General features: G+C 39.4%; 1 protein-coding gene across 1 annotated transcript in view; it reads left to right on the top strand.

Moving 5' to 3' along the window:
* Nucleotides 1-26032, top strand: part of PPM1H (protein phosphatase, Mg2+/Mn2+ dependent 1H) — a 107173-nt gene that overhangs the window by 71828 nt on the left and 9313 nt on the right. The window contains exons 5-8 of the mRNA XM_060777538.2: nt 4972-5056; nt 11079-11197; nt 21677-21740; nt 24425-24532. Of these exons, the coding sequence (XP_060633521.2) occupies nt 4972-5056; nt 11079-11197; nt 21677-21740; nt 24425-24532 (376 nt within the window). The remainder of the gene's footprint in view (nt 1-4971; nt 5057-11078; nt 11198-21676; nt 21741-24424; nt 24533-26032) is intronic.

Here is a 26032-nt window from a genome sequence, read left to right as displayed (position 1 = left end):
TGTTTATTATTCCTGGTTAGTGGTACCACTCAAACAAAATACAGGCAGTCCCCGAGTTACAATCATCTGATTTACAAATGACCCACAATTAAGAATGGGGGTTAATATTGCAACATGATGCTTGGAATAATGTATAGTGAGATAAGGTCTATATAGGAAAGCCTGTATCAATTTTTGTGTGTGTCAGGAGCGACTTGAGAAACTGCAAGTAGCTTCTGGTGTGAGAGAATTGGCTACCTGCAAGGACAGGGGGTGCCCGGATGTTTTGATGTTTTACCATACTTGTGGGAGGCATCTCTCATGTCTCCACATGGGGAGCGGGGAGCTGGAGCTGACAGAGGGAGCTCATCCGATAAAAAGGTTAAGAACGGGGGGGGGGGTGAGACAACAGGAAGTGAAGGGAAATTCACTCTTAAAAGTGTTATCATATGGAAACGGTATCTCAGATAAGGAATACTCAACCTGTAATAGCATCAGTGGATAGGCAGTCCATGAGTTACAAACATCCAACTTACAAACAACTCATAATTCAGAATGTGGGTGAGACTACAGGAAATGAGAGAAATTTACCTCTAGAAAGGGAAATTCATTCCTGAAAGAGTTGACATGGGGAAAAGGTGTCTCCATTGAAGATTTAGGTGCTTCTGAACAGGCCCCAAATTCCCAGGCTTTCTCGGGATATATGTGTGTGTCTGTGGCTACATGCCATCCCAATTACAACTGGAATGGCATGCAGCCACCCTACCCCCCACCCCCAATTTTCCCCAAAAGATAAAACTTTTCTGGTCACCATTATGTTCCTCCTCATGCCAGGAGATGTGGGAGATGTGGCGAGCAAGGAGGAAAATCCCCCTCCCTGGTCTCCTGGCACATAATTTCCTCATGCCAGGAGGGCGTGAGGAGGAACATAATGGCAGTCAGGTACATTTTATTTACTTTTTATGGGTTTATTTAGAGTTTGGGAGGGTTGGTGTCCTCTCAGGTTTTTGGACTCCTGAAGTGTGGAAAACCATGATGGTTGTGTGGAGTGGGCTTGGGGATTGAATGATGTGGTCCCCAGGTCCAATCCACACAGGGCCCACACCTGGTAAGATCTGAATCTTATACCATAAGATCTAGATCTTTTCAAGTATTTAATTAATTCAGAAAGAAAGAAAACCTGGTTTGTTCCAAATTAATTCAGTTTTACTGGAGGCGTTGTTTGGATGCCTCCAGTAAAACAAAGATGGATCTCGGTTTTTGGGCCTGTCTGGATGGACCTTGTATCAGCAATCCAATTCTCACAGGGACAGAAAATGAGGTGAAATCTTCTGAACCGGGGCAGAAGCAGCAAAAGAAACACCACAGGGGTGTTAACCATTCCCTATGATATTCAAAGCTAAAATAGGGTATCTTTTACGGGCTGGAGTTACACTTAAATATGTACATGTACCGACTTACTAACAAATTCAACTTAAGAACAAACCTACAAAATCTATCTTGTTCATAACTTGGGAACTGCCTGTACTCAGCTTGATTCATTGCTTCTCTTTCTTAAAGTGATTTTAAGTTTATATTGTGTATGTATTTGAAAGTTAATTAATTTTAAAGCATTTTCTGCAGAATTGGCTCATTGAGGCTGGCAACAGAAGTCTTACTGCCAGGTGTTGGAGAAGCCTGGGCAAGTGTCTGTCGGGATGAGTGGCCAGGATCAGTTTGAATGTCATAAAAGAAATATGGCAGTGGCTGTGAATGACACATAGCTCTGTGAACCTGCCACATGGCCTGTGCAAGGTTATTTAAAAGGCCTTTAACAAGGCCTGTCTAAAGAACATTTTAAATCTGTCTTAAGCTGATCATTATCTTGTCCTTTTTTTCAAAAATGTATATCCATTTTGCTGAACTGTCAGCTTGATATTTGCAGTAGCAAATATCAAGCCAGTTTTCCACTGGCCTGGCCACCACATTATATTGTCTTGTCTTAGACTTAGAAGGTTCTGTTTGCTGGGAACTAGAATAACTACCCAATTTACTCAGTTCTAATGCTCATCAATTTTTTTTTTTTGGCTAAATTACCTCTTTAAAATTATGTTGCACATTATTTATTTATTTATTTCCTATATTTATACCCTGCCCTTCTCCCCCCAAAGGGCGTATTAGATTTTCATAATATGGTAATCTTAGTGCTGAGCCAAAGCAAAAGAGAAAACTACTTCAGGAGCTGCACCTGGAGCTCCTCTTTGAGGGTCATTGTCTCTAATTTAATTTCCTTGGCTCAAAGCTATGCAGTGCTGGGATTTGTAGTTTGCTGAAGCATCAGCATTTTTTGGCAGAAAGCTTTCAAGATATCATTTTATTTCACCCAGCTTGCCTCTTCCAGCTACTGTGAAATGCTATTACATCTGATTTGCTTCAACACTTAGTGGCAACCCAATGTCTGTTTGACACTCTTTTTCACAACAGCTTTTAAAAACTGCCCCCCCCCCCTCTTTTGTGCTTTTCTTTAATGTCTTTAATGTCCTTGGGTGGTGGTTAAGCCTTGGGTGAGGTCCATTTTCCCTTTTGTACAGTGTTTAAATATGAATAACATCATTATTCTGGACAAAGAAAACTGGTTGAATGTCTGTCTCTTAATTTAGCAAACATTTTATATCTATACTCTGTTTCATCAAGTTTGTCATCTCCTTTGGGCACAATCAGTCCTTCAAAAAGTTTGCATCAGTTGTATCCTTTTATTTCTGTTCGATGTAATGGGACATTGTCTATTTGTTAATGCCGGCAAAATGTGCTAGAATGTAGCTTTTGCTTGAAACATTACTTCAAATGTTTTGCTTGCAGAGAAAAATAGAACAGATAAGTTACTCCTGCCTTTATTACCCTCTGATCAACTAAGTTTACTGTGAGATAGATTTTGTGGGTCCCACATGTTTTCTTCTTTTTTGTAAACAGAAACTCTGTTTTCATTCGTTCTTCTAAAGAACATTGTTCATTCCAGGTTACTTCTGTGCCTTTTATTTCCTTAACTTCCCATTGCCTCATTTCTGTTCCTTACCTTGCATGCTCATACTCTTCTGTGTAGGAAATGCATATTTCTAGTTCACATGTAGAACTACGCTCTGTGAAGGAATTCTGCTTTGGTCTGAAGTAGCCATTGAAAAATATGATGAGTTTTGTTTATATGGCTCATTAGCTTAGGAAGGTTGATAGGGAAAATCAGCTGAATTTTGTAATGTGGCTGATGAGGTGTATGTCTGTATTGCAGTGGTTCCCAAGCTGTGGTCTGTGGACCACCAGTGGTCTGCAAGAATGAAAATATAGTCTGCAGCCTCACCACTATTACACCATTGCCTCGAAATCACAGGGCAATGAGAGCGATTGGTCTCGCAAAGCCCTCTTATAGTGCCAAGGCAATAGGGATGTCATGAGGGGAGACGCTGACTACCCACAAAAGATTACTGCTACCCCATCAGCTCTAGATTATTAAATATGGTTTTCTGTGGGCAAGCAGATGACGACTACTGGATGGCATATGTTCTATATCAGAAAGTAGAGCTGATGTGGTCTATCCAATGTAATTTTCTGAATCAGCACCCCAAATAACCAAACCAAATCTAAAGTAGACCAAAAACTGATTGGTAAATCTTTTGGTACTAATGTTGGAGAATAATTCCTGTTCAAGTGGTCCCTGGTCAAAGTGGTGCTTGGTCAAGTGGCCCCTGGTCAAAAAAAAAAAAAGGCTGGGAACCACTGATGTATTGAGATCTAAACTCCCTAAAGGTATCAGATCCTGTTTGTTCTTGGAAGCTATGAAGGGTCAACCCTGGCTAGTATTTGGGTGGGAGTCCACCAACAATTACCAGGTGCTGTAGAATATATTCAGACTATATTGTAGACAAATCTCCCTTGCTTGAAAAGAGGGTTTGAAATTCATGTCACCATAAGTCAACAGGTGATTCGGTGTCATATTTGTGCATATAAATGATAGACACTAGCTATACTTGGTGTATTTGTTTTCCAGCTGCCTAGTGAATTTCATCATTTGCTCTCTCTGTTTGTTGCATTAGTTGCATTTGTGTTTAAAGTATATTTGCTTTGCTGTGTCTTTTTGTTGGTAAAGCAGGTGTGTTATAGCATATTTGACCAATCAGTGACTGGACAGGAGCTTGCTTGACTCATGTACTTCTGTATCTATTACACTTTAGTCAGATCTTACCTGGAATATTGTGTCCAGTTCTGGGCACCATAATTCAGGAAGGATATTAATAAGCTAGAATGTTTCCAGAGGAGGACAACCAAAATGGGAAAAGGTCTGGAAGTCAAGCCCAGTAAGAAACAGCTTAGGGAGCTGGATCTGTTTAACTTGGAGAAAATTGAGAGGAGACATGATAACCATGTTTAAATACTTGAAGAGATATATTGAGGAGGAGGCAAGCTTGTTTTCTACTGCTGTAAGGAACAAGGAACAATGGATTCAAATTGGAGAAAAAGAGATCCCACCTAAACATTAGGAAGAACCTCCTGATGGGAATTGTTGCTTGGTCATGGAATATGCTGCCTGGGAATGTGGTGGAGTCTCCTTCTCTGGAGGTTTTTAAGCAGAGGTTGGATGGTCATCTGTCAAGGGTGCTTTCATTGTGTTTTCCTGCATGGCAGAGGGTTGGACAGAATGGCTCTTCCAACTCAATGGTTCTATGATTCTATCTCAAACCAGAGGATTTGAAGGCACCGAAGGGGTCAAAACCGCAAAGGGATATTCAGGAATGTGTGCTTTTGATCTCCTTGTAACATCCTGGGTCAATAGATTTTTTTCTGACATTCAGTGTAAGCAAAACAGACCAAGTGTTTTGTTTTCTCAGCAGTGAAAAAAGAAACAAAATATGCTTTATCTGTTCTGCAGAATGGAATGAGAAGTCACTTTCTATTTTCAAAATAGCTATATTCCCTTAAAGAGACTGTGCAGTATTCCCTCACTATGTCTTCTGGCTATTACAGGGCTATAATAGTCCGAAATGGAGAGGTCATTCCGATGTCATCAGAGTTCACTCCAGAAACAGAGCGACAGCGTCTTCAGTATCTGGTAAGAGTCCTAGGAGTATCTATTTGTGGTTGATTCAGAGTTTTCACCTACTCAGTTGTTATTTGAAAATGAACTTTTATAACATCCAGTTGAGGTCATTTTAAGTATATTGAGATTGATAGTGTCAGAGCTATTGGTCAAATCATAATGTAATTCATATAGACATACATACATATACATATATCTACACACACACACATATATATATAATGAATAAATGACAATCAGGCTGGTAACAAGGGTCTTCAATGTCTATAGTTCTCACATATATGAGAGTGTGAAACTTAAAATAATTAAATAGTGACATATTTTGGCCCATTCTGAGAGCAAATGCTTGGAAAAATTGGGAATGGATAAAAAGTCCTATTTACTACCCTTTCCAGACATGACAGTTGTTCTAAATACCACATGTTGTTCCACATGACCTCACGGCCTCTGAGGACGCCTGCCATAGATGCAGGCAAAACATCAGGAGATAATGCTCCTAGAACATGGCTATACAGCCTGAAAAACCTTCAACAACCCAGTGATTCCAACCATGAAAGCCTTTGACAATACATTACCACATGATAATCTCGGGTTTTCCCATGTTCGCTTCTGTTGTGGGAATAGTTTTTTTAAAAGTAAAAAACATCCTTTTTCAGACATTTGGCAAGCTTGCCCTGTACCTTAAATTCCACCACAGAAGACTTGCGGTACCTCCGCTAGATGCTTCAAACTAACGTGCTTTTTCTGTCTGTCCCTTTTAAAACAAGAGCACCTCAACCGTGGTGCTTGCTCTCTCCCACTGTGACCAGAGTCTTATTGAAGCCCGCTCATAAAGACAAAATTACTTGTTTTTCTAAGAAATGCTTGCTCTGAGTACAACATTGCTTGGTTGGCTGTAAATGCAGAAAGTGTTGCGGTGGAGTAAGAAACTATGTTTGTTTCCACTCAGATTTCATTTCTGTTATTATGTTGCATTGCCAGAGTACAAAATGTTTCAGAGGAAGAGACTACTTTAGGGGCAATGATATTCACAGCGACGAATACAAAGCAACTGCAATAAATATTTATGCTGCATCCTAGTTTTACATTTATGCTGCCTATATTGAAAATAATGTGTTTGCCTTTTAAATTAAAGATGATCTATATCATCTTGAGGGTAGGGTGTTACTTGAAGAAAGATAAAACATAGCCTGGAAGGGTCTTCTTTTCCTTCTCCCCTGCCCCCCGGTTTCTCTTTTGAAGTTCTTCCAGCTTGGATCAGAAATCACAGCAGCCAATTTGAGAAACACTTTTGCCGCTTCCCCAAACTTTTTCTTTACCTTTGTTTGTTTACTTCATCTCCATATGTAGCAAATATGCTTGGGTTATGGATATCATGTTCAAAGAAAATATGGGGAAGATACCAGAAGCGTGAAACCACATTAGAGAAACACTTCCAATGCATTTAGAACAAATATGTAGGCACCTCTCAGTACTGGAGTAACAATGTGCCCTTTAGGATTACAAACCTTAAAAGGATCTAAGTTTTAATAGGTCCCACATCCCAAAAGCTTCGTACAGGATTTAAATCTATGTGTTTCTACTCCTTTAAATTAAAACAAAACAAAACATCAGTACTGAAGTACTGTATGCCGAAAAGAAATAACAAAAGCAGGAATGCATTGATTTATCTCTTTAGCTATCTGGCAGCAGGCATATGCGTAACTTACACAAATAATTACTGATTTTTGTTAGTTTCCCTCTCCTCTTATCTTTGCCATTGACCATTCCACTCTAAGAAAGTGCATGGAACTTTGGTGGGCATATGGTGAAAGACCTCTTGTTGACATATGAATAAGAGGGAACTCAGGTTTCCATACATGGATCATATTCTGCTGCTCCTCTGCTCAGTTTATAAAATGGGGTTTCCCCCCTTTCTGACAATGCAGTTTTCCATAATTATAATACCCATGCAAAATTGTGGTCATCTCACTTGAATGTTTAGTTATATGTTTGTTTGTTTTAATTTATTTGTAGTATGTTTTTAAACTTTGTTTTTGATCCAAGAAAGCTCTTGCCAAGTGTTTCCAGAGATCAGAATGATAGACTAATAGAACCTTAGAGTTGGAACTACTGAGCTGCTGAGCTTGTTGATTGAAAGGTTGCAGGTTCGAAGCTGGGGAGCGGGGTGAGCTCCTGCTGTTAGCCCCAGCTTCTGCCAACCTAGCAGTTCGAAAACATGCAGATGTGAGTAGATCAATAGGTACCACTCTGGTGGGAAGGTAATGGTGCTCCATGTAGTCATGCCAGCCACATGACCTTGGAGGTGTCTATAGAGAACGCTGGCTCTTCGGCTTAGAAATGGAGATGAGCACCAACCCCCCTAAATCAGACACGACTGGACTTCATGTTAGGGGAAAACTTTTACCTTTACCTAGAGTTGGAAGGGTCCACAAGAGGCATCTAGTCCAACTCCCTGCCACACAGGAGTACACATCTGCAGCACTCCTAAAAGGTACCCATCGAGCCTTGGTTTAAGAACCACCGGAGAAGGAGGAGAGTGAATCAGGAAAGTGCAGCTAAGTCAATCCCTGCACTTTAAAGACACAATGCAAACAGGCAGTGGCTTGGCCCACCATCTGGCTACCAAATGTAAGTGAAATCTGCATTTAAAATAGTGTGGAATAGTGCCCTTTCCAAAAGCTTTTGGATCAGCCATTGGTCAAAACAGAATGCTATATGTGGTGTTCCAACCAAATGAGCTTTTATGTTCTTAAAAAAAAGGTTTTGTTTGTGTAATGTATGGTCAGACAGTTGATGGCATGACTTCAAAATGGTTTCAAGTCCTGACAACTCTTCTGTAGCTTTCTCGGGCTATTTTAGGAGGCCAAAAATAATTTAGCAAAATGTTGTGAGCTTGTACACTGTTCCACTATTTAGGTTTTAGAATTACAGGCAGACCCTGCGTTACAAACATCCAACTTACAAACAACTTACAGTTAAGAATGTGGGCGAGACAACACGAAGTGAGAGAAATCTACCCCTTGGAAGAGTTATCCTGGGGAATAGGTGTCTCAAGGGAATCTTTATCTCCAACCCTTGTTTTCAAAACAAGTCAAATTTTTCAAATTCCAATTATCACAGAGACAGAAAGTGAGGTGAGTGTTAACAGGAGTGTTAACAGGAGTGTTAATCCTTCCTTATGCTACCTAAACATCTTGAGGTGGGTTACAGCATTACTAAAACATAAACCAACACATAAAACAGTTTGTAAAATACACATATTAAAACATACCTCAGTAAAATACATACCAAAATTCACAAAACAAAAACAAGGTATACAGTGTAGCTTAAAATTCATCATTAAAACTGTCTGGGTAGGCCTGCCAAAAGAGATAAGTCTTCACTTGTATCTTAAATTCTGACAGCTGATCCAGCTGTCGGAGCCCTACAGGCAGGTCGTTCCAAAGTTGTGGAGCGCCCAATGAAAAAGTCCTCAGATGGTGGTTGCCAATCAGGTTTTGATTAGTTGGAATAACTGACCCCCCGGAGGATCTAAGTGTTCGGGGCGGATTGTATGGGACAAGGCAATCTTCTAGGTAATCTGCACCCAAACCATGTAGGGCTTTAAAAGTCGTAACCAACATGTATACTTTGCCTGGAAACTAATTGGCAGCCAGTGAAGTGACTATAGGATAGGTGTAATATACTCACTCCTAGATGTTCCCATAACTAGTCTGGCTGCCGTATTTTGAACCAGCTGGAGTTTCTGAATTTAGTACACCTGTCACCTCCACATTGACTCTTTCTAAAATTGTTTTGTCTGCTTTACTGCTGTTATTTTCAAGACTGGGATAATGCACCTTCCAACAGGCAGCTTCATGTGATGAATATATATATTTATTTGTATGAAATTGTTAAAAACATTAAACAGACCGGGTTGTTGTAGGTTTTTTCGGGCTATATGGCCATGTTCTAGAGGCATTCTCTCCTGATGTTTCGCCTCCATCTATGGCAAGTATCCTCAGAGGCTCTGAGGATGCTTGCCATAGATGCAGGCGAAACATCAGGAGAGATTGCCTCTAGAACATGGCCATATAGCCTGAAAAAAACTACAACAACCCAGTGATTCCAGCCATGAAAGCCTTCAACAATACAGTAAACAGACCCTTTTCTCTTCCTTTTCTATTGGACAATTCCTGTCCTCCTTTCCCTGAGAATTGGTGTCACTTGTCTTACTGAGTATTCAGGATGCTCCCTGCCTCTCCCATCTCCTTTGCCATACCTATTTATATTGAGCTGGAGAATATCTGTTAAACTAGGTGTTTTTTGACCTCAGTTCCTGTCAGCACTAGCCTACATAGCTTAGGATGAGAGATGATGAGAACTGTGATCTGAAGTAATTTGGGATGAGACCTGTTTTCCATCCCTTCATCTTAAATACTCTTCATAGACAACTTCTATGAGGATCAAGAGACAAGACCAATTCTTACTTAAACAACATTCTGTGTACAGTTCCATATATGTGCCTATAATGTAGGCCCTGTTTCAATTTTGTGTACAACAGCTATTTTCAGAGATCAAGAAAACTGATTTCTGTTGCTCACTTTCATGAGATGAGATCAATAGAAACCTGGGACAGAAAAGCATTTTTGATAATGCTGAATTAGCAGCTCTCTGGATATTTTTTAAATCTGTTTTAAGCTATCTACTATATATACATTGTGTAAATCTGCCGATATTCTGAGGTATGCAACACCATGCGTGCTTTTTTCTTTAATTTTCTTCTACAGAATAGACCCTCCTTAGAGCAAAATTAGAATCTATAGGTTTGATCCTATATAATGAGTGGTAATAGTACTGCATTTGAAGAAGTAAACACAAGTCATTTATTTAGAATAGAACTACATTTGTATGTAAATGCAATATTCCTGCATATAGTTTGGAAATATATGATTAAAATCCATACAGTCTTGCATCTAGTAGCTGATGTCACACATGGAGGCCTCTGGTTTAAAAAGGTTTGGCTGAAATGGTGGGATAGATTCCAGGTTGTTACCTTTAACCACTAATTGAAACAATATCACCATTCCATATTATCCTTTAAGTAAAGCTGAAGGTTTCCCCTTGACATTAAGTCTGGTTGAGCCTGACTCTGGGGGGTGGTGCATATCTCCATTTCTAAGTCAAAGAGCCGGCGTTGTGGTGGGGAGGTAATGGCACTCCATGCAATCATGCCAGCCACATGACCTTGGAGATGTCTACAATCTCCAAGGTCATGTGGCTGGCATGATTGCATGGAGTGCCATTACCTTCCCGCTGGAGTGGTACCTACTGATCTACTCACATTTGCATGTTTTTGAACTGCTAGGTTGGCAGAAGCTGGGGCTAACAGCGGGAGCTTACTCTGCTCCCCATATTTGAACCTGAGATCTTTCGGTCAGCAAGTTCCGCAGCTCAGCAGTTTAACCCACTGTGTCACCAGGGGCTTTAATCATCATCATCATCATCATTATATCATCATCATCATCTTTATTTATACCTCACCCCATCTCCATGAAAGGACTTGGGCGGCATAAATAAATACAATGAATAATATATGCAGAGTAAAAATAAACCAGAAAATAACATGGCAAATCAATATAAAGGCAAAACAAAATAAAACAAAATAAACAAATTGATCTCTCAGTAGTGCTAGTGCAACTTGATGAAAATGTGGAATTAATCCAAAAGAATATGATATGGCTGAAGAGCCACAGGGCGATGGTCTCCACCAGGTCAGCATAATACAAAATATGAAAACAAGCTGTTTTGAGTTGTAAATAATTAGCAAAAGAAGCTGAGTGTTTGTAAATGGCAAGAACTGCAGAATGGTAAAATATGTTTCCAAATGGGCATGGAAAACTATTTATAATCATATTCTTCTGGAATATTGTTCATTGCCATTTGTTTATTGTTAGCACTTCTCTTTGAACATTAGGAGAACAACAATTTGGGGGAACTTCAAGAAAGATTGTTTTGTCACTATATTCTCTTTCTTTTTAAAATCCTGTAGGCATATATGCAGCCCCATTTGCTGGGAAATGAGTTTACACACTTGGAGTTTCCAAGGAGGGTTCAGCGTAAGGAAGTTGGAAAAAGGATGCTTTACAGAGACTTCAACATGACTGGCTGGTAAGAATGTGTCCCCTTTTCGGGCACAGATGTGCCCATTCATTGCCATCATGTCACAACGTCTTTTCCAAAATAAGGACTTCCTTTAAATACTAAAGGTGGGCAAACCTGTTCTCCTTGCCATGCCACCACTGTGATAGCACAATAGTAGCAGTAAAATAGCAATTTATCATAGAAACAAACTCCCCAGTCATGCCAGCTCCACTAGCTGCCAATCTGCTACTGAGCACAATTCAAAGTGCTAGCTTTAGTTCCGGCCCAGCTTACCCGTCCAAATGTATCTCCCAGAGTGGTGGCCCCTCGACTCTGGACTCTCTCCCCAGGGAGATTAGATCAGCACCCTCCGTCCTGGCCTTTAGAAAGAGAACAAAGACATGGTTGTGGAACCAACCTTATGACTAGTAAAGTAATGCAGTACAAGAAGTAAATATGGAATATGTGTAATCGACATCTGGAATGGCTCAGTCTACGAGTTTGGATCATGTGATTTTCATGTTTTTATTAGGTGTTCTTAATTTTTATACTTCATGTTTAAATGTCCTATTATCTTATGGTCAATTTCTCCTGTTGTATTTTATACTTAGTGATACGTTGTTCAATTTATGATTTGGTTTATGTATGTAAGGCATTGAATTTTGCCATTATTTTTGTAAACCACTTTGAGTCCCCCCAGGGGTGAAAAAAGTGGTATATGAATACTGTAAACAAATTAATAAATGCAGGGTGCATTGCCAAAATTGTGCTCAGGTCCCACTGCCAGACTTCGTTGGAGCATTGATTTTTTTTTGTTTTATTTTTTTAAAGGAAATTGCTTGTTTTTGCTGTGCTTCTTTCTGTAAATCAGTAATTTTACCTATCTGGACCATCTGCCTGGAATGGTTCTAGGTTGATCTCTCTGCTTTGTCATATCTATATAAGAAGTTGACACATTCTAGTTCTGGTTTAAACCGCTTTCTCCCTGCCCTTTGCATTTTGCATCATATGGCTATGGCCAAAATAAACTAGGAGTGCTTTCTGGAAAGAGATTTGTAAGCCAAGCAAAGATGGAGTTGATGCTTGTTGGACATGACAACCTGTAAAGTTTGGCCTTGCTGTTGGAAGACCTGTATTCTGTGAGGTTTTAACGTTAGGTAAAGGTTTCCCCTGACATTAAGTCAAGTCATGTCTGACTCTGGGGGGTGGTTCTCATCTCCATTTCTAAGCCAAAGAGCTGGCATTGTCCATAGATACCTTCTAGGTCATGTGGCCAGCATGACTTCATGGAGTGCCATTACCTTCCAGCCAAAGTGGTATCTATTGATCTACTTACATTTACATGTTTTTGAACTGCTAGGTTGGCAGAAGCTGGGCCTTACAGCAGGAGCTCACCCCACTTCCCAGATTCGAACCAGCAACCTTTTGTTCAGCAAGTTCAGCATCTCAGTGTATTAACCTTCTGCACCACTATTGCTGTTACACAATGCCATTTAGCCCCCAGTAGGCACCGTGTCTTTATGTTCATATGAGGGAGATTTCAGAGGCTATAGCCCTCAGGACAAATGATACACCCCTCTCCAAAATGAAGGGAAACAAACCCTGTTGTTTCTTTAGCATCAGTATTATCTGCTTTCTTGGGTAGCAGTCAGTTTACATGGTATTGCTTTTCCTTTCTCGTAGATGAGATCTCTTGAGTCTCTCTCATTTTTTTAAAAAACACACCAGCATTGTAATCTTTGTTTTCTGTTTTGTATGCATATGTTTTAACATTTTGTCTGAGTTGACCTTTACTTCTCCCTTGTAGATAGTTTCAAAGCTGTGAAATTCTAGTTGTCAAATACACACACAAACACACACACACACACACACACATTCCCAGGGCCCCTCGACTAAAAGCGGCAGCTCATGTGAGCTTTGCTTTGTCTGACTTGCAAGTTGTGTTCAACAAATATTGTAGCTGTGGGCACTCTTGTTTTCTTTATTGTTCTGCTCAATGTCCACTGACAGCCCCAGCCAGGCAGTCTGACAGGGAAATGGATAAGTAGATAGAGAAATGCCACAGAATATTTTATGAAGCCAACACCAGACTCGCCTGGCCTCCTCCCATCCACTTTAATCCAAATTGATTGATTGAATGGAACACAGAAGCCCTGTTGCAGAAACCTCCAGTTTTGTTCTCCAGAGGATCCTGCTCCCCAATAATAAAAAAAGAGACCCAACTGGCAATCCTCATTATCTTAGCCATAGATCCCAAGGCAGTGCTTAAAATGACAGTCTCCCTTTTCCAGACCTGAATTTATCTGTCAGCCACCACCAGTCAGTCTAATTAGCTTACTCTTATTGCTCTTACTCAGATAAGTGGTTTTCCCTGATAGTTTGTCTCTGGGGTACAAAAGGAAATGGGCAAGCAGCCAACTTTCTGTTACAACCCGCTCATTTGTACCTTGTGCTCAATCAACACAAACCCCAAATGAATATTCTGTATGGGGATGTTGGTTTTCTACATAGTATGAATGTTCAGTCAAAATCACAGTCGTATTTATTTTACTTTAGCAGGAATTCAGAAACATAGGAGCCTCCAGTGGTGAAATGGGTTAAACAGTACTTGTGCCGGCAGTACTGCTGACAAACAGGTTGGCGGTTCGAATCCGGGGAGTGGAGTGAGCTCCCGTCTTAACTCTAGCTCCCCGTGCATGGACATGAGAGAAGCATCCCAAGGGTGGTAAAACATCAAACATCCGGACATCCCCTGGGAACGTCCTTGCAGACGGCCAATTCTTTCACACCAGAAGTGACTTGCAGTTTCTCAAATTGCTCCTGACATAAAAAAAAGTCTGAAAAATAGCTTTCACAAGCTTTGCAGGTCTCACATGTCTGCAAAGGAATGGGATCAATTCCTAGTTTGTGGAAAAGCAACCTTTACTTTGATTATCTTGAAAGAGAGCTTTCTTTCAAGATAATTTCAAGAAGTAATTCATTTCTGTACTTCTAAGGCACATGCTTTTCCCATTTTAGGGGCTCCAAAAATGAGGAGCACCTTATGAAATGATGGTGCCTTAGATTCACCATTTTTTAGAAGTTTTTTTTTTACATTGTAATATCTCCAGGGGAGGGAGATGGGGAGGAAGGGCCCCAGCCCCAGACAGTAATACCAGTCACCACCATTTTGTCCTTAGCTTTAACCAGACAGCACTTTACTGGTCTGGCTGAACTAAGTGCTGCTTCCTCTGCCTCTGCAATGGGTCCATAAATTTAGTAAAATAGACTCATGAAGACAAGATGAAGACAAGAAATGTGTATGCAGAGGAAATTATGAAAAACATTCAAAGAATTTTTTTCCCAAAAGTGAAGCTTCAAAAACAGGGTGTGACTCTAATTTGATGGCATCTTACATTTTATGAAATACAGTAATGTATGAGACCAAAATAAAATTTCTGTCAGACCAAAATATGGGGAAAGTGTAATTGTTTGCTTTCCAGACCATTAATCTGTAGTGGATGACAAATTGACAGAAAAAGACTGAATTAAAAATCAGAATTAACCCAAATCCTTTCTTTGTTTCCCAACTCCATACATGCAGGCAAAGTGTATGTTTTTCCCTGGATTCTATATAGGAAACAGTTCAGTGATGATAAATGGCTGTTCACAACATGCATGTTCTGCATCTTTCCAAGATTTGCAAGCTATAGAGGCAGGAACAGCAGGGGAAGAGATCTAACCTGCTGCGTACAGCACATCTCCTGGCAATGATGGATGGCTCTTCCTTCCCTTAAGAGCTTGTGTGCCAGAGGAACAGAGACAGGTTGCAGGGGTAGACTGAACTGGATGGAGAGAGATCGGAAAAGTATCATAGCCACCCCTTCTCCCTGACCTAATTACAAAAGAAGGAATAGCAATATAAAGTTTGTTTACCTTGATAGTGGGCTTCTTTCTGTGAATCTTTGTAGTGCCATTTCATTTTTTAAACTTCCAAATGCATGTCTTAGTGTGTAGTGTCTTATTTCGTTTTGTTTGGGTTTCCACCTCTAACAGATTGGAAAGACCTTGAAATCTCTGCTTTTAATTTCTACCTTAATACTTCTATTCAACATATTCTTAAGTCTTTAATATTCTGGATTTCACTCCTGCCATGGCTAAGCTGCCAGCTTGGGAAATTCTGGTTCAATTTCCCATTCAGCTGTGAAACCTGCTGGGTGGTCCTCCTTGCACGCAATCTCAGTCGCTCTCATTAAAATACTACTTTGTCTGTACAGTGTTCTGGACTGAAGCTGTACCTTTTCCTCCTGCCAGCTAGTGTCTTGTCCTCTTCTCCTGACTCTGGAATCTTTTAAATTAATTTTTTGTGCTTATTTATCATTTTAAAATTTACACATCTAATGTTTTTAATGCTAGTTGACTGAAGTAACCATCCATTCTTATTTTTGTGTTTAAATTATATGTTGTTTTATTGTACTGTACTCTTTATATAGGCCTCTCTGAAATCCTTTCTGGAATGATGTATCTTTGATTTTTTTGGTCTGCAGCCATCCATGTGTTCTTATCATTGGTTGAGCTTCTGGAAGTTGAAGTGTTAAACATCCGGAGAGTCAAAATTTCCTTGCCCTTGTTATATACAGGGTGTTTCAAAACAATGCACCCAATATCAAAGCAGTGCACTTTCCTTTACATAAACAGCTGGTTTCCTCAGGTTGTTGGTACCAATGCTGAATGCTCTTTGGCATTGGTGGTTCAATGCCAAAACACCATTGAAAAGCACACTGCACCCAAATTACAGATTAACTTTTCTAACTGCAGACCACAAAGCACCTTATGTTATGGAGTCCCCATCATGCAAATGATGGAGGCTAGAGGCATACATCAGTGATAATTTGAAACTCTGTGCCCCATCATTTCAAGTTGTAAGAGTTTCATTCATGGGTGGTTCATATTTGCAGAGATACAGAAATTCCAAATTGGATCCATCTTTTTGAAGAACACTTGTAGAATGTATATTCTGCTTGGGGTTTTTTTTTGAACGTATGTTTATGGTTTTACAGCCCAGAAAAAGACACAGCCAGAGTATATATGTCTTGGAAAATGCAGATGGTTCTTGAAAGAGATGTCCTAATCCCATAAAATTAAATACTAAAACATTTTTCTGCTTCTCCTTTTTTGAATAAAGCACTTGAAAGGGATAAAACTTCTGCCAGACTTGTTTTGCTGAGTTTTTTGCTTTTGTAGGGATCCTGCTTGAGAGATGTATGCAATTTTACTGCTTTTTTGTCCATTGTGTACTATCACTATTCTAAAATGCACTGTTATGAAAGCAACTCAGTGCCTTCGCATTTATATATCAACTGCAGATATTTAGGTTTTTTTCACCACTGTGGGTTCTTGGCTGGTTTGTAAGACATACTGTGCCTTGGCTTAGCTTTTTCCTTTCCCACTGCCATTTCTTTCTTCTAAGAAATTGCATGCAAACTCTAATGTGGTGCATGAACAAGATTGTGTCCTAGAGGATGACACAATTGGAGGATGAAGGTGACACAACATAACTTAAGAATAGCTCATTTGTAGTAATCTGAAGACAGATTACAACAAGAGAAAATTAGAAATTAGTGCTTGGGAACTTCCAAGTATTATTTTAATAGGCAAGTATTGGATCAGGTCAACCTTTAAACAAGGTCAAATGCAGAAGCCTTTGACAACACATCAAATGCAGACGTGATGATTTTTTAAAATGAATAATTGTGCAATTTCTCACTTGTGTTTTGGAAAAGGCATCTGTGAAGAAGTATTAATGCCACCAAATATTGTAAGGAAGTTCCGAGAATGTTAAATTAAACCTGCCACCAAATGTATAGAGACGCTGGTATTATAGTCTCTGTTGTGTTGTGAGGTAACTTTGGTAGAGTGGGTGCACCGAACGTAAAATCAATGGAGATGAGGCAGTTTTAAAATAACAAAGAGAACAAGTTTATTGTTAAACAAAGCGTATTGTTGCAATATGAAAATGTTGAGCTTGGCATATGCTTGATGGTTACAATATGGCTTGGTTGAGATACAATTCAGGCTTTTGATGTTACAACTTATAAACTCTTTCTGTAGTGAAGCGCTTTATTATTTCAGTGTTCCCTGTTGTGAATATTCTCACTGTTTGACCTATACTGGCTCAAACCACTGATCTCCAGTCTTCCACTACTGGCGATCCTAAAACGCCTCTGTTAGATTCTTTTTCCTCAAAGTAATCTAACGAGGTTTCACCTTCAGCTCCTTTGCTGAAGAAATATTCACAAACACTAAAAACTAACTGAGTCTACACTGCTTCACTTCTCAGAGTCCCTTCCTGACTCTGCTACTATCTCAGAGTCCTTATCTGACTCTGCTACTCTCCTCAGGGTCTCTTCCTCCTGACTGAAACTTAACTGTCACTTTCAAACCTTTTTCTCTCTAAGCTCCTCCCACCTCCTCTTCTGCCTTGTCTCCATGGCAACCTATCTCTCACAGCTAGGCCATACACCAATGTAAAACACAAATACCGATATTAACACATTATAATAAACACTTTATAATAAACACTTCTCTACAGCATCATAACATTTGTAGGATTTTCAGCACCTGAAGTCTGAAATTCTTGTATGCCCATAATAGGAGGGAAACCCTGATAGTGGCATATAACTTTACATTTCCAAGAGTCCTCCCAGCCACACCTTTTTCAAATAATGTGTCCACAGTATCTTCTTGTTATGTACACTTTTTAAAATCAAGGATTTAAAATAGTTAAATGGTATTATAATGCCAGTGTATAAACACATGGTCTATAAGTCTATGTGAAAATAAAAGTAATAAATATTTGTATACCGCTCTGTCTCTCCGAGGGGACTCAGGGCAGTTTCCAGCCTAGGTAAAGCATTGCAATTACCGACATAAAAACATTCGGAAAATAATTATAAAAACATAAACACAATACTATATTACAGCCATACATATTTAAAATCATAAACCAGTTAAGTACGAATTCCATCGGGCAAGCTCAGCTTCCAATGGCCAGAATTCCAGAGTGGGTCTCAACAACTATGAGAGGGCTGGGCTAGTACAATGAAGTAGACTAGGGCCCGGGGAGTGGGTAAAGTGCAAGCATGGTCCTGCCTGATGGTCAGGGTGGGATCTGGAGCTATTTAGACTGATTCATTAGCTGATGTTGAGCTGCATATTTCATTATACCTTTTGAGTACACTGCTAATGGTTTTCTCCATCTGATCTAAGAGAGAGTCAGTTAAAAACTTGGGGAGGGAGCTGTCTGAGGTATTAAGCTATCAGTGGTTCTCAACCTGGGGTCCCCAGATGTTTTTGGCTTACAACTCCCAGAAATCCCAGCGAGTTTACCAGCTGTTAGGATTTCTGGGAGTTGAAGGCCAAAAACATCTGGGGACCCCAGGTTGAGAACCACTGAGCTAAATGCTCCCCTGGCAGGTTAGGAAAGAAAAGGCGCCATAATATATTTCAGTATTTTTCCCAGGACAGGGCTAGTGGGTGGTCCTCCTGTATCACTCCAGGGTTTCTTGAGTATCAGCTTTTCAATTTATTCTTTTTTATTTGGAGCATTCCATTGAGAATTAACTTGTTTGGCCTTTCTTTCTCAAACGTCTGAATGTTGCCGTTTTTACATCTCAATTTGAAACCAAATGCAAATTTGTGCATATACTTATCCTTTAATGAGTGCTCCTGTCCAGTTGGACAGCACTTCGGAAATACTGGAAGGTTGTCAGCAGGAGAAGAGAGCAGCAACTTCACAAAGTGTGGCTGCGACTATATCTGATCCTGGTTTTGCTTTTTCCTAAATGGTGTGGTGCTAGCAGAATTTAAAAAGATTCCAGATCTTAAGGTTCACCTTTACGATGTACACTTTTTGTCATGATTTGGAGGCCATTGAGACATTTCAGAGGCTGAGAAAACAAGGGGTAAACTGGAAACCTGCCACTAAGCTGTGATTTTATTGTTTGTTGCTTCTGAAACGAATAGATCTCTTGAGGGGTGTCATGCTGGTCCACTTGAAAAGGATTTCCTCTTCTGTGTCTGTTTATGGGATGACAGCAGTGGCAGAGTATACTTTATGCACCGTGTTCTTCCCATAAAAAAGACAGACAGCATAAACACCATTTTATTGCGTAAAAGCCAGTGAAATAGGCTAGAAGGTTGTAACTGTGTAATAGAGACCAATGGAAGAAATACGTGTGTGTACATAAGCTCATGTTACAGGGCAAGTTTAGCAAACAATGGTTTACAGCTTATTTTGATCTCCTTTCTGAATTCTCAGACTTAGAAAAATAATAGCTTTCACTTAATAGATTCCAGCTGTGTGTTTTAGGTCAGTTTCTCTCAAGCAGGTGTCCTGTAGCTTTATTGGACTGCAACTTCTGTTTTAGCCAGCTATGCTCTGCTAGTTTGGAGGATTATGAGAATTGCAGGACAGTGAAGGTGAGAGAAGGCTGTTTTAGGATGCCTCTGCGTTGTGGAATGGATCCAGCTTGACACCACTGTAATGGCCATGGCTCAGTGACATGGAATACCGGAAGTTGTAGTTTTATAAATCTTTAGCCTCCTCTGCCAAAGAGTACTGGTGCCTCACCAAACTATAGATCTCAGGATTCCATTGAAGTTAAAGTGATACTGGGCCATGGGAATTAAAATGATGTTAAACTGCACTAATTCTACAGTGTACAATTACTACACCCTTAGAAGAATTTGTGGTCAGGTTCATTTTTTATTACCTCGAAGTCTTTACACAAGACTAGCCACACTGGCACTGAGTAAACTGGTTGATGCTATCTATGGTTTGAAACTTGCTTTAATATATTTAAGTTCTGAATGGATCTCAGTTTTTCTATTTTTTTAAAGAGCTGGCTCATAAATTATTTAATTATTTCTGGACTACATTTACATCCTGCCCTTCTCACGCCAAAAAGGGTTTTTACCTCCTTCCTGAAGGTCAGGAAGGAGGAGGCTGCTTTAATTTCATTGGCAAGTTAGTTCCATAGCCAAGGGGCCACTACTGAGAAGGCCCTGTCTCTCATCCCCACCAGTCACATCTGTGAAAGAGGCAGGACCAAGAGCAGGGCCTCCCAAGATCTTAATCTCTGAAATGGATCATAGAGGGAGATACATTTGGACAGGTAAGCTGGGTCGGAGCCATTTAGGACTTTATAGGCCAGTGGTTCTCAACCTGTCGGTCCCCAGATGTTTTGGCCTTCAACTCCCAGAAATCCTAACAGCTGATAAACTGGATGGGATTTCTGGGAGTTGTAGGCCAAAACACCTGGGGACCCACAGGTTGAGAACCACTGTTATAGGCTAAAGCCAGCACTTTGAATTGTGCTCGGTAGCAGACTGGCAGTCAGTAGAACTGATATAACAGCCAGCTCCACTGTTTGATCTTTGAATCCTACTGCTTGTCAACACTACCAATTAATAATGTAATGTAATAATGTAATTTTGGAATGTTACTACTATTTGGTGGTGCTGTGTCTTGCAGGGCATTCCAGTTTCTTTTCCTATCTGTTATTAAAACAGAAAGGTAGAATGGTCTGTATCCAACTGCTAGTCCAAAGTGCAATGGCCTTGTTGAAGCAATGTGACTGAAGTGTGAATTCTCTTCCAGCACTTGATTTAATGAATCCATGCGGGTTGAGAAACAATAGCTGTATGAATGTGTCTATAAGCTTACATGAAACAGTACAACTGTAATGGGCGGATATTGGCCAGAATTCTGTTTGGGGCATACAGCCAGTCTTCCCATCCACAGATTCAATCACTGTGTCTTTTCAAGAAGTAAGACCTTTTGTTATGCCATATATTTTGTGAGTAGCTCATGTGGTATAATGGTTTGTGCTGAACTAGGACTCTGGGAAACCAGGGTTTGAGTCCCCATCCAGATATGGAAACATCAGGTAACCTTGGACAAGTCACATATCCTCACTCTTAGGCCCCTTCCACACTGCCCCTATATCCCAGGATCTGATCTCAGATTATCTGCTTATCAGATTATCTGTTTATCCCAGATTATCTGACAGTGGAGACTGATATAATCCTGTTTAAAGCAGATAATCTGGGATCATATCCTGGAATATAGGGCACTGTAGAAGGGGCCTAAGAGGAAAGCAATGTCAAACCTTCACTGAATAAATCTTGCCAAGAAAATCCTGTTGTAGGGTCACTATAAATTGGAGTCAACTTGAAGGCAGATAAAGAACAATGTTTTTTGTGAACTGCATCTTCTTTCTTCCAATACATAACACTTCCTACATCTGAGCTGTAGGCCATGGTTACTCTTCAAAGTGCCAAAAGACTATGTGTTTAATGCTCATCTATAATATTTATTACGGAAGCAAATGCTTGAGGAGGTGATCAGGAGTCCTTTGTAAAGATGCAGCATTAACTCACAGAAATAATGCTACCAACTAGTGTCAGGCAACTGGCTCAATAATTGAGTCCAAGCTTTATAAAATGTTGTGTATTCTCCCACAGGGCATACAAAACCATTGAAGAGGATGACTTGAAGTTTCCTCTTATATACGGCGAAGGCAAGAAGGTAAGAATAAGTGTTTTGCCATTTCAAAAGAATACGGGGTCGTTTTCTGTTTACCACTCAGTTTAGCCCCGAGCTGTCCAATGTTTTCCTCTCTCTCTATCTCTTTATTTCATCATTCTGTCAGCTTGAAATAATATTGTGTGTGTCATAAATCACCTCACCCTGTCTATAATGTGGGAGGATGGAGGGGAAGGATGCAGTAATTCGATCAGTTTTGGAGCATTTACTGCTGAATTTTCTGATTTCAGTGTCCTAATTTTTTAATACTGGTTTTAAACCACTTCATTGGATGTGTTGCAATAGCAGATTCCCAGATTAGTTTAGTGTTTACACCTTATTTTATTTTTCTGGTTATTTAACATTTAATGTTTATTTTACTTAAGTGATATTTGTCTTTACTGTTCTAATGTAGCACAAATCCTATGTAAAACTACGTATTTTTGACATTAATATTGAAATCTGAAATATATACAGAAAGTCTTTGTACAATCAAAACAAGGAGACGATTTGAAAAGGCACATTTTGTTTCATTTTTCCATTTGCTTTGAATGCAGAGTTCAGTGTAACTCAGTAACATAGGAAAAGGCAAAAGGCATAATTTAGTTTTAAGTTGCTTGAGTAAAATGTTCAGTCTGCTGGGTTCAAATAAGATTGAGTTCCATTGGTGAGGTACCAGTAGTCCATAAAAACATTGTACTACTGTTTTTGTAGTTGTGCTTACTGTTTCACTAATTTCAATACAATTTCTTTTCAAAAATGTGAAGAAAAGCCTAAGAATGCCATTGAAGTAGCGACATGTTATCAAACGCATAATTAGGAACAGCAAGAATATTTGTATCCATCCCAGCAAGCCACATAGACAGGGCTCTGAGATCAATAAAAGGACACTGAGATGTAAAGGCTGCTAGTGTATTAGATATATGCATACTCTGTTTCTCAGCAGTTCATTGCCAATAATCTGACTGCTTTCTTGAATTTTATATAAAATCCCTCCTTTGTCTTCAGAATAATCTGAGTTTGCAGGGTTCAAATGTGCTATAACTCATCAATATGTTTTAATTGGATTTTTGGTTTTCAAATGTGCTTTCACACCTGCAGCTTTTGAAATCCATTTTTCTTTGTTTTGTGTGCCCAGCATGTTGTATTTAATTATTGGAGTATTTTAGAGGCAGGTTTGGGAGTGTTTGGCATTTTTAAGAGCAGTCACAAGAATTATAGTATGAATTTTACTGCTAGTGGTTTGCACTACTCCCTCGTTACTTAAGGCTTGTAGGTTCTACTTTTTCTTTGACATGAACACTGAGTTTAATTATCTGGAACCAAGAACAGACTGAGACCAAATGAAGCTGGCGCTTCAGATAATATGCTTGACCCAGGACTTTGTAGAGTATCAGAACCAGTCTTGCTGGTCTGTTCACAAAAATATTCTGGTCCACATTTGTCAGCAACTTAAATGAGGGGGAGAGGATCAAATGTGATAACCACTTCTAGTTGCTGGTTTTTTTAAACAATTGGGAGTTCAGAAATGCTTATCGGTCATTTATTTATTTATTTATGAAAGTATTTATAGGCCATTCTCTATGAAAATATCTCAGGGCAGCTTACAAATAATATGTAAACAAAGTTAACAGTTTAAAACAATATCATAAAAATAAGCTTTAGTTAATAGACTGAAACATTTTAAATCCTGTTGGGGAATCCAAACTGTTAGGCTCAAAGATAACCCTCAGTTGGGGCAATTCCACCAAAATATAGCAGAGTACAAGGACTAAACTCCATAACCAGCAGTAACTTATATGTGGTGAGCAAAAGAAGGCTTCTGTTATTTAGGATGGCTTAGAACTGCAGAGTCAGAAGTTTGGTTCAAAAATATTTATTGAAGTAAAAATGAAATACTTTCTTGATAGAAAAGTCTTGGAGTTAAGCAGCTTACTAAATCTCATCTTCTAAAGAAGATAAAAGGTAAAAAAAAATCCATGTAGCTACATTGTGCCTAGAGAGAGGCAAAATGTGCATCCTCACTGGGAGAAAGAAAAGCAGACCCTAAAAATGGTGGAGACCACATGGTCAATCCAGTGCAGTTTAAACTTAAGATGAAGTTCCCTCACAGAAATTCCATTACTACATCATCAAAAGGGGAGGAGACAGTGGCTAGCAGGAAGAGTTAAAGACAAAGCCCTTTTTGGGAAACATGCATAGGAATGTTGGAGAAGGAATCTCTATCCTACTCATTGAGGATTAGAAACTTGTGTAATCCAGGGATGAAACCCAACAAATCCAGTGATCCACATGTAGATGCTGATTGACCTTTTGTCCACCTCTCCTTCTGAGAACTTTGTCCATAAGTTCCTTGAACTCCATACCACTGTACAAATGTCATCTGCCTTCTGAGTACCATCTTCTGGGAGCTCAAAAACCTTAGCAGGAAAAGTGGGGAAAATGATGTTTTCTTCATGGAAGCAAACATCCTTCCTTCAGGAAGTACAGCATTAGATCAGAATTCCGAAAAAAATGGAGCTACAGAATCTAAGGGTTTGGGTGGAGGTTGCAGTATAGAAAAGCAGTTGTCCCAAGCTCTTTGTCAAGCTTTTTGTTTTGATGACTGGGAAAATAAGATGCTTTTTGGAAGAGTACTTGGTGTTAGTTTGTTCTTTGTTTCTTACGACATGTTTCATTATTCCTAGGCTCGTGTCATGGCAACAATTGGGGTGACGAGAGGACTTGGTGATCATGACCTGAAGGTGCATGACTCAAACATCTACATCAAGCCTTTTTTGTCTTCAGCTCCGGAGGTAGAACATTCACATCTTTCTAACAGGGACAGGCTGAAGGGTCAACACTGGGAATTATTATTGTTTAAATCTTTGAACACAGTAAAAAAAAAAAACCCTCTTCAGGCAGCAGGTGTTGGGGAATTGTAAGGAAAGTCCTCCTGAGCCCGTCATTCCTTTCTATTGGAAGATGGCCTGTTTTTTTTCTACTTAGCTTTCTCTTTTGTCTGGTGGAAGTTGCTGTTCCATTCCTAGTCAGTTTTGCACGTGGAATGGGTAAGGAGTTATCTTCCACATCTTATGTTTTTGATGACCTCAAAAATGATTAGTAGATGGGTGGAATAACAAACAAACTTGATAATGTTAAAGAAAGATATGGTCATATCTCACACTTCTGTCTCACTCTTTAAAAGTGCCCTATGCATTGTTACGTAGAAGTAGATCTACGTGTATCTGTATTTTGAAGTAAGCCTTGTTGTGTTTCTCTCTTGTGAATAAGTTCAGAATTGCAACCTAGGATTGTTAGAGAATAAATATTAATTTAATGGCCATTTAGATGTATTAGAAAGCCCATAAAACATTTGATGAAACATATAGAACTGTAAAGTGGTCAGTTGGTACTTGGTGCTCAAAGTTGGCTGCATGCAGAAAACAGAATGATGTTGTTTGGTGTTTTCTGTATTAAAAAAACAACAACCCTGAAGCGCCCTGAAAGGAGTTGATAACTTTTGCAGATAACAGTGCTGAGGATCAGCACTGTTATCTACATCTAAATCCCTTGGGTGATACTGAAAGCTTGCCTATTTGTTTGTGAAAATTGAGTTAGATAATGCTTTGCATAAAAAAGTACAAAGCCATTAAGAGAGGAATTATTTCACTGAAGTAGCTTCATTGATCAGTAGTAAAGTAGCTAGTGCAAGGCTTTGCCTCCATCGACTATTCTCTTAAATTCCATGAAATTGAACAGGCTACTTCAGAATTGAAGAATTGCATTTCATCATTTGAACTTTGTATAGCTTGCAAAAGATGTTTTTAACTCATTTAGAGAATATTCACAATCAGCTTCCTAAGCCAAGGGTAAATAGTAGATGAGATTTGCTCCCCTCCTCTCATTCATACTATTATGTTTGTATGATATATGGGCTAAACCTTGTTAGATAGTCCCCTTTAAAATAAACCTATCATGCCAGTTGTTAACCAGTTAGGTAAATTTAGAGGTAAATCCTATGAGTTAACATAAATCCTGTTATTTCAGCTTTCGTTGGGACTAACTGTAGCATTCAGACAATCTCTAGTTGATAGGGAAGCAGGTTACCCAAGACTAGTAGGGATGAAAAAGATAATGACAACTTTTGAATCTACACAAATTATTAGCATATCTACTTGGATGTAGCCTAAAGAAGACAGGTGGTAGATAGATGTATATTCCAATAGTAGGTGTTCTGGTTTCTAGTTGGATGCTGCACTGAATGCCTTGAAACAACATACAACAGCAACTTACCCAAAGGAAATATAGTCTGT

Source organism: Anolis sagrei, chromosome 5 (genome assembly GCF_037176765.1).
Source record: "Anolis sagrei isolate rAnoSag1 chromosome 5, rAnoSag1.mat, whole genome shotgun sequence".
In the NCBI taxonomy this organism is placed as follows: Eukaryota; Metazoa; Chordata; class Lepidosauria; order Squamata; family Dactyloidae; genus Anolis; species Anolis sagrei.
This window is presented reverse-complemented; position numbering and strand designations above follow the sequence as displayed.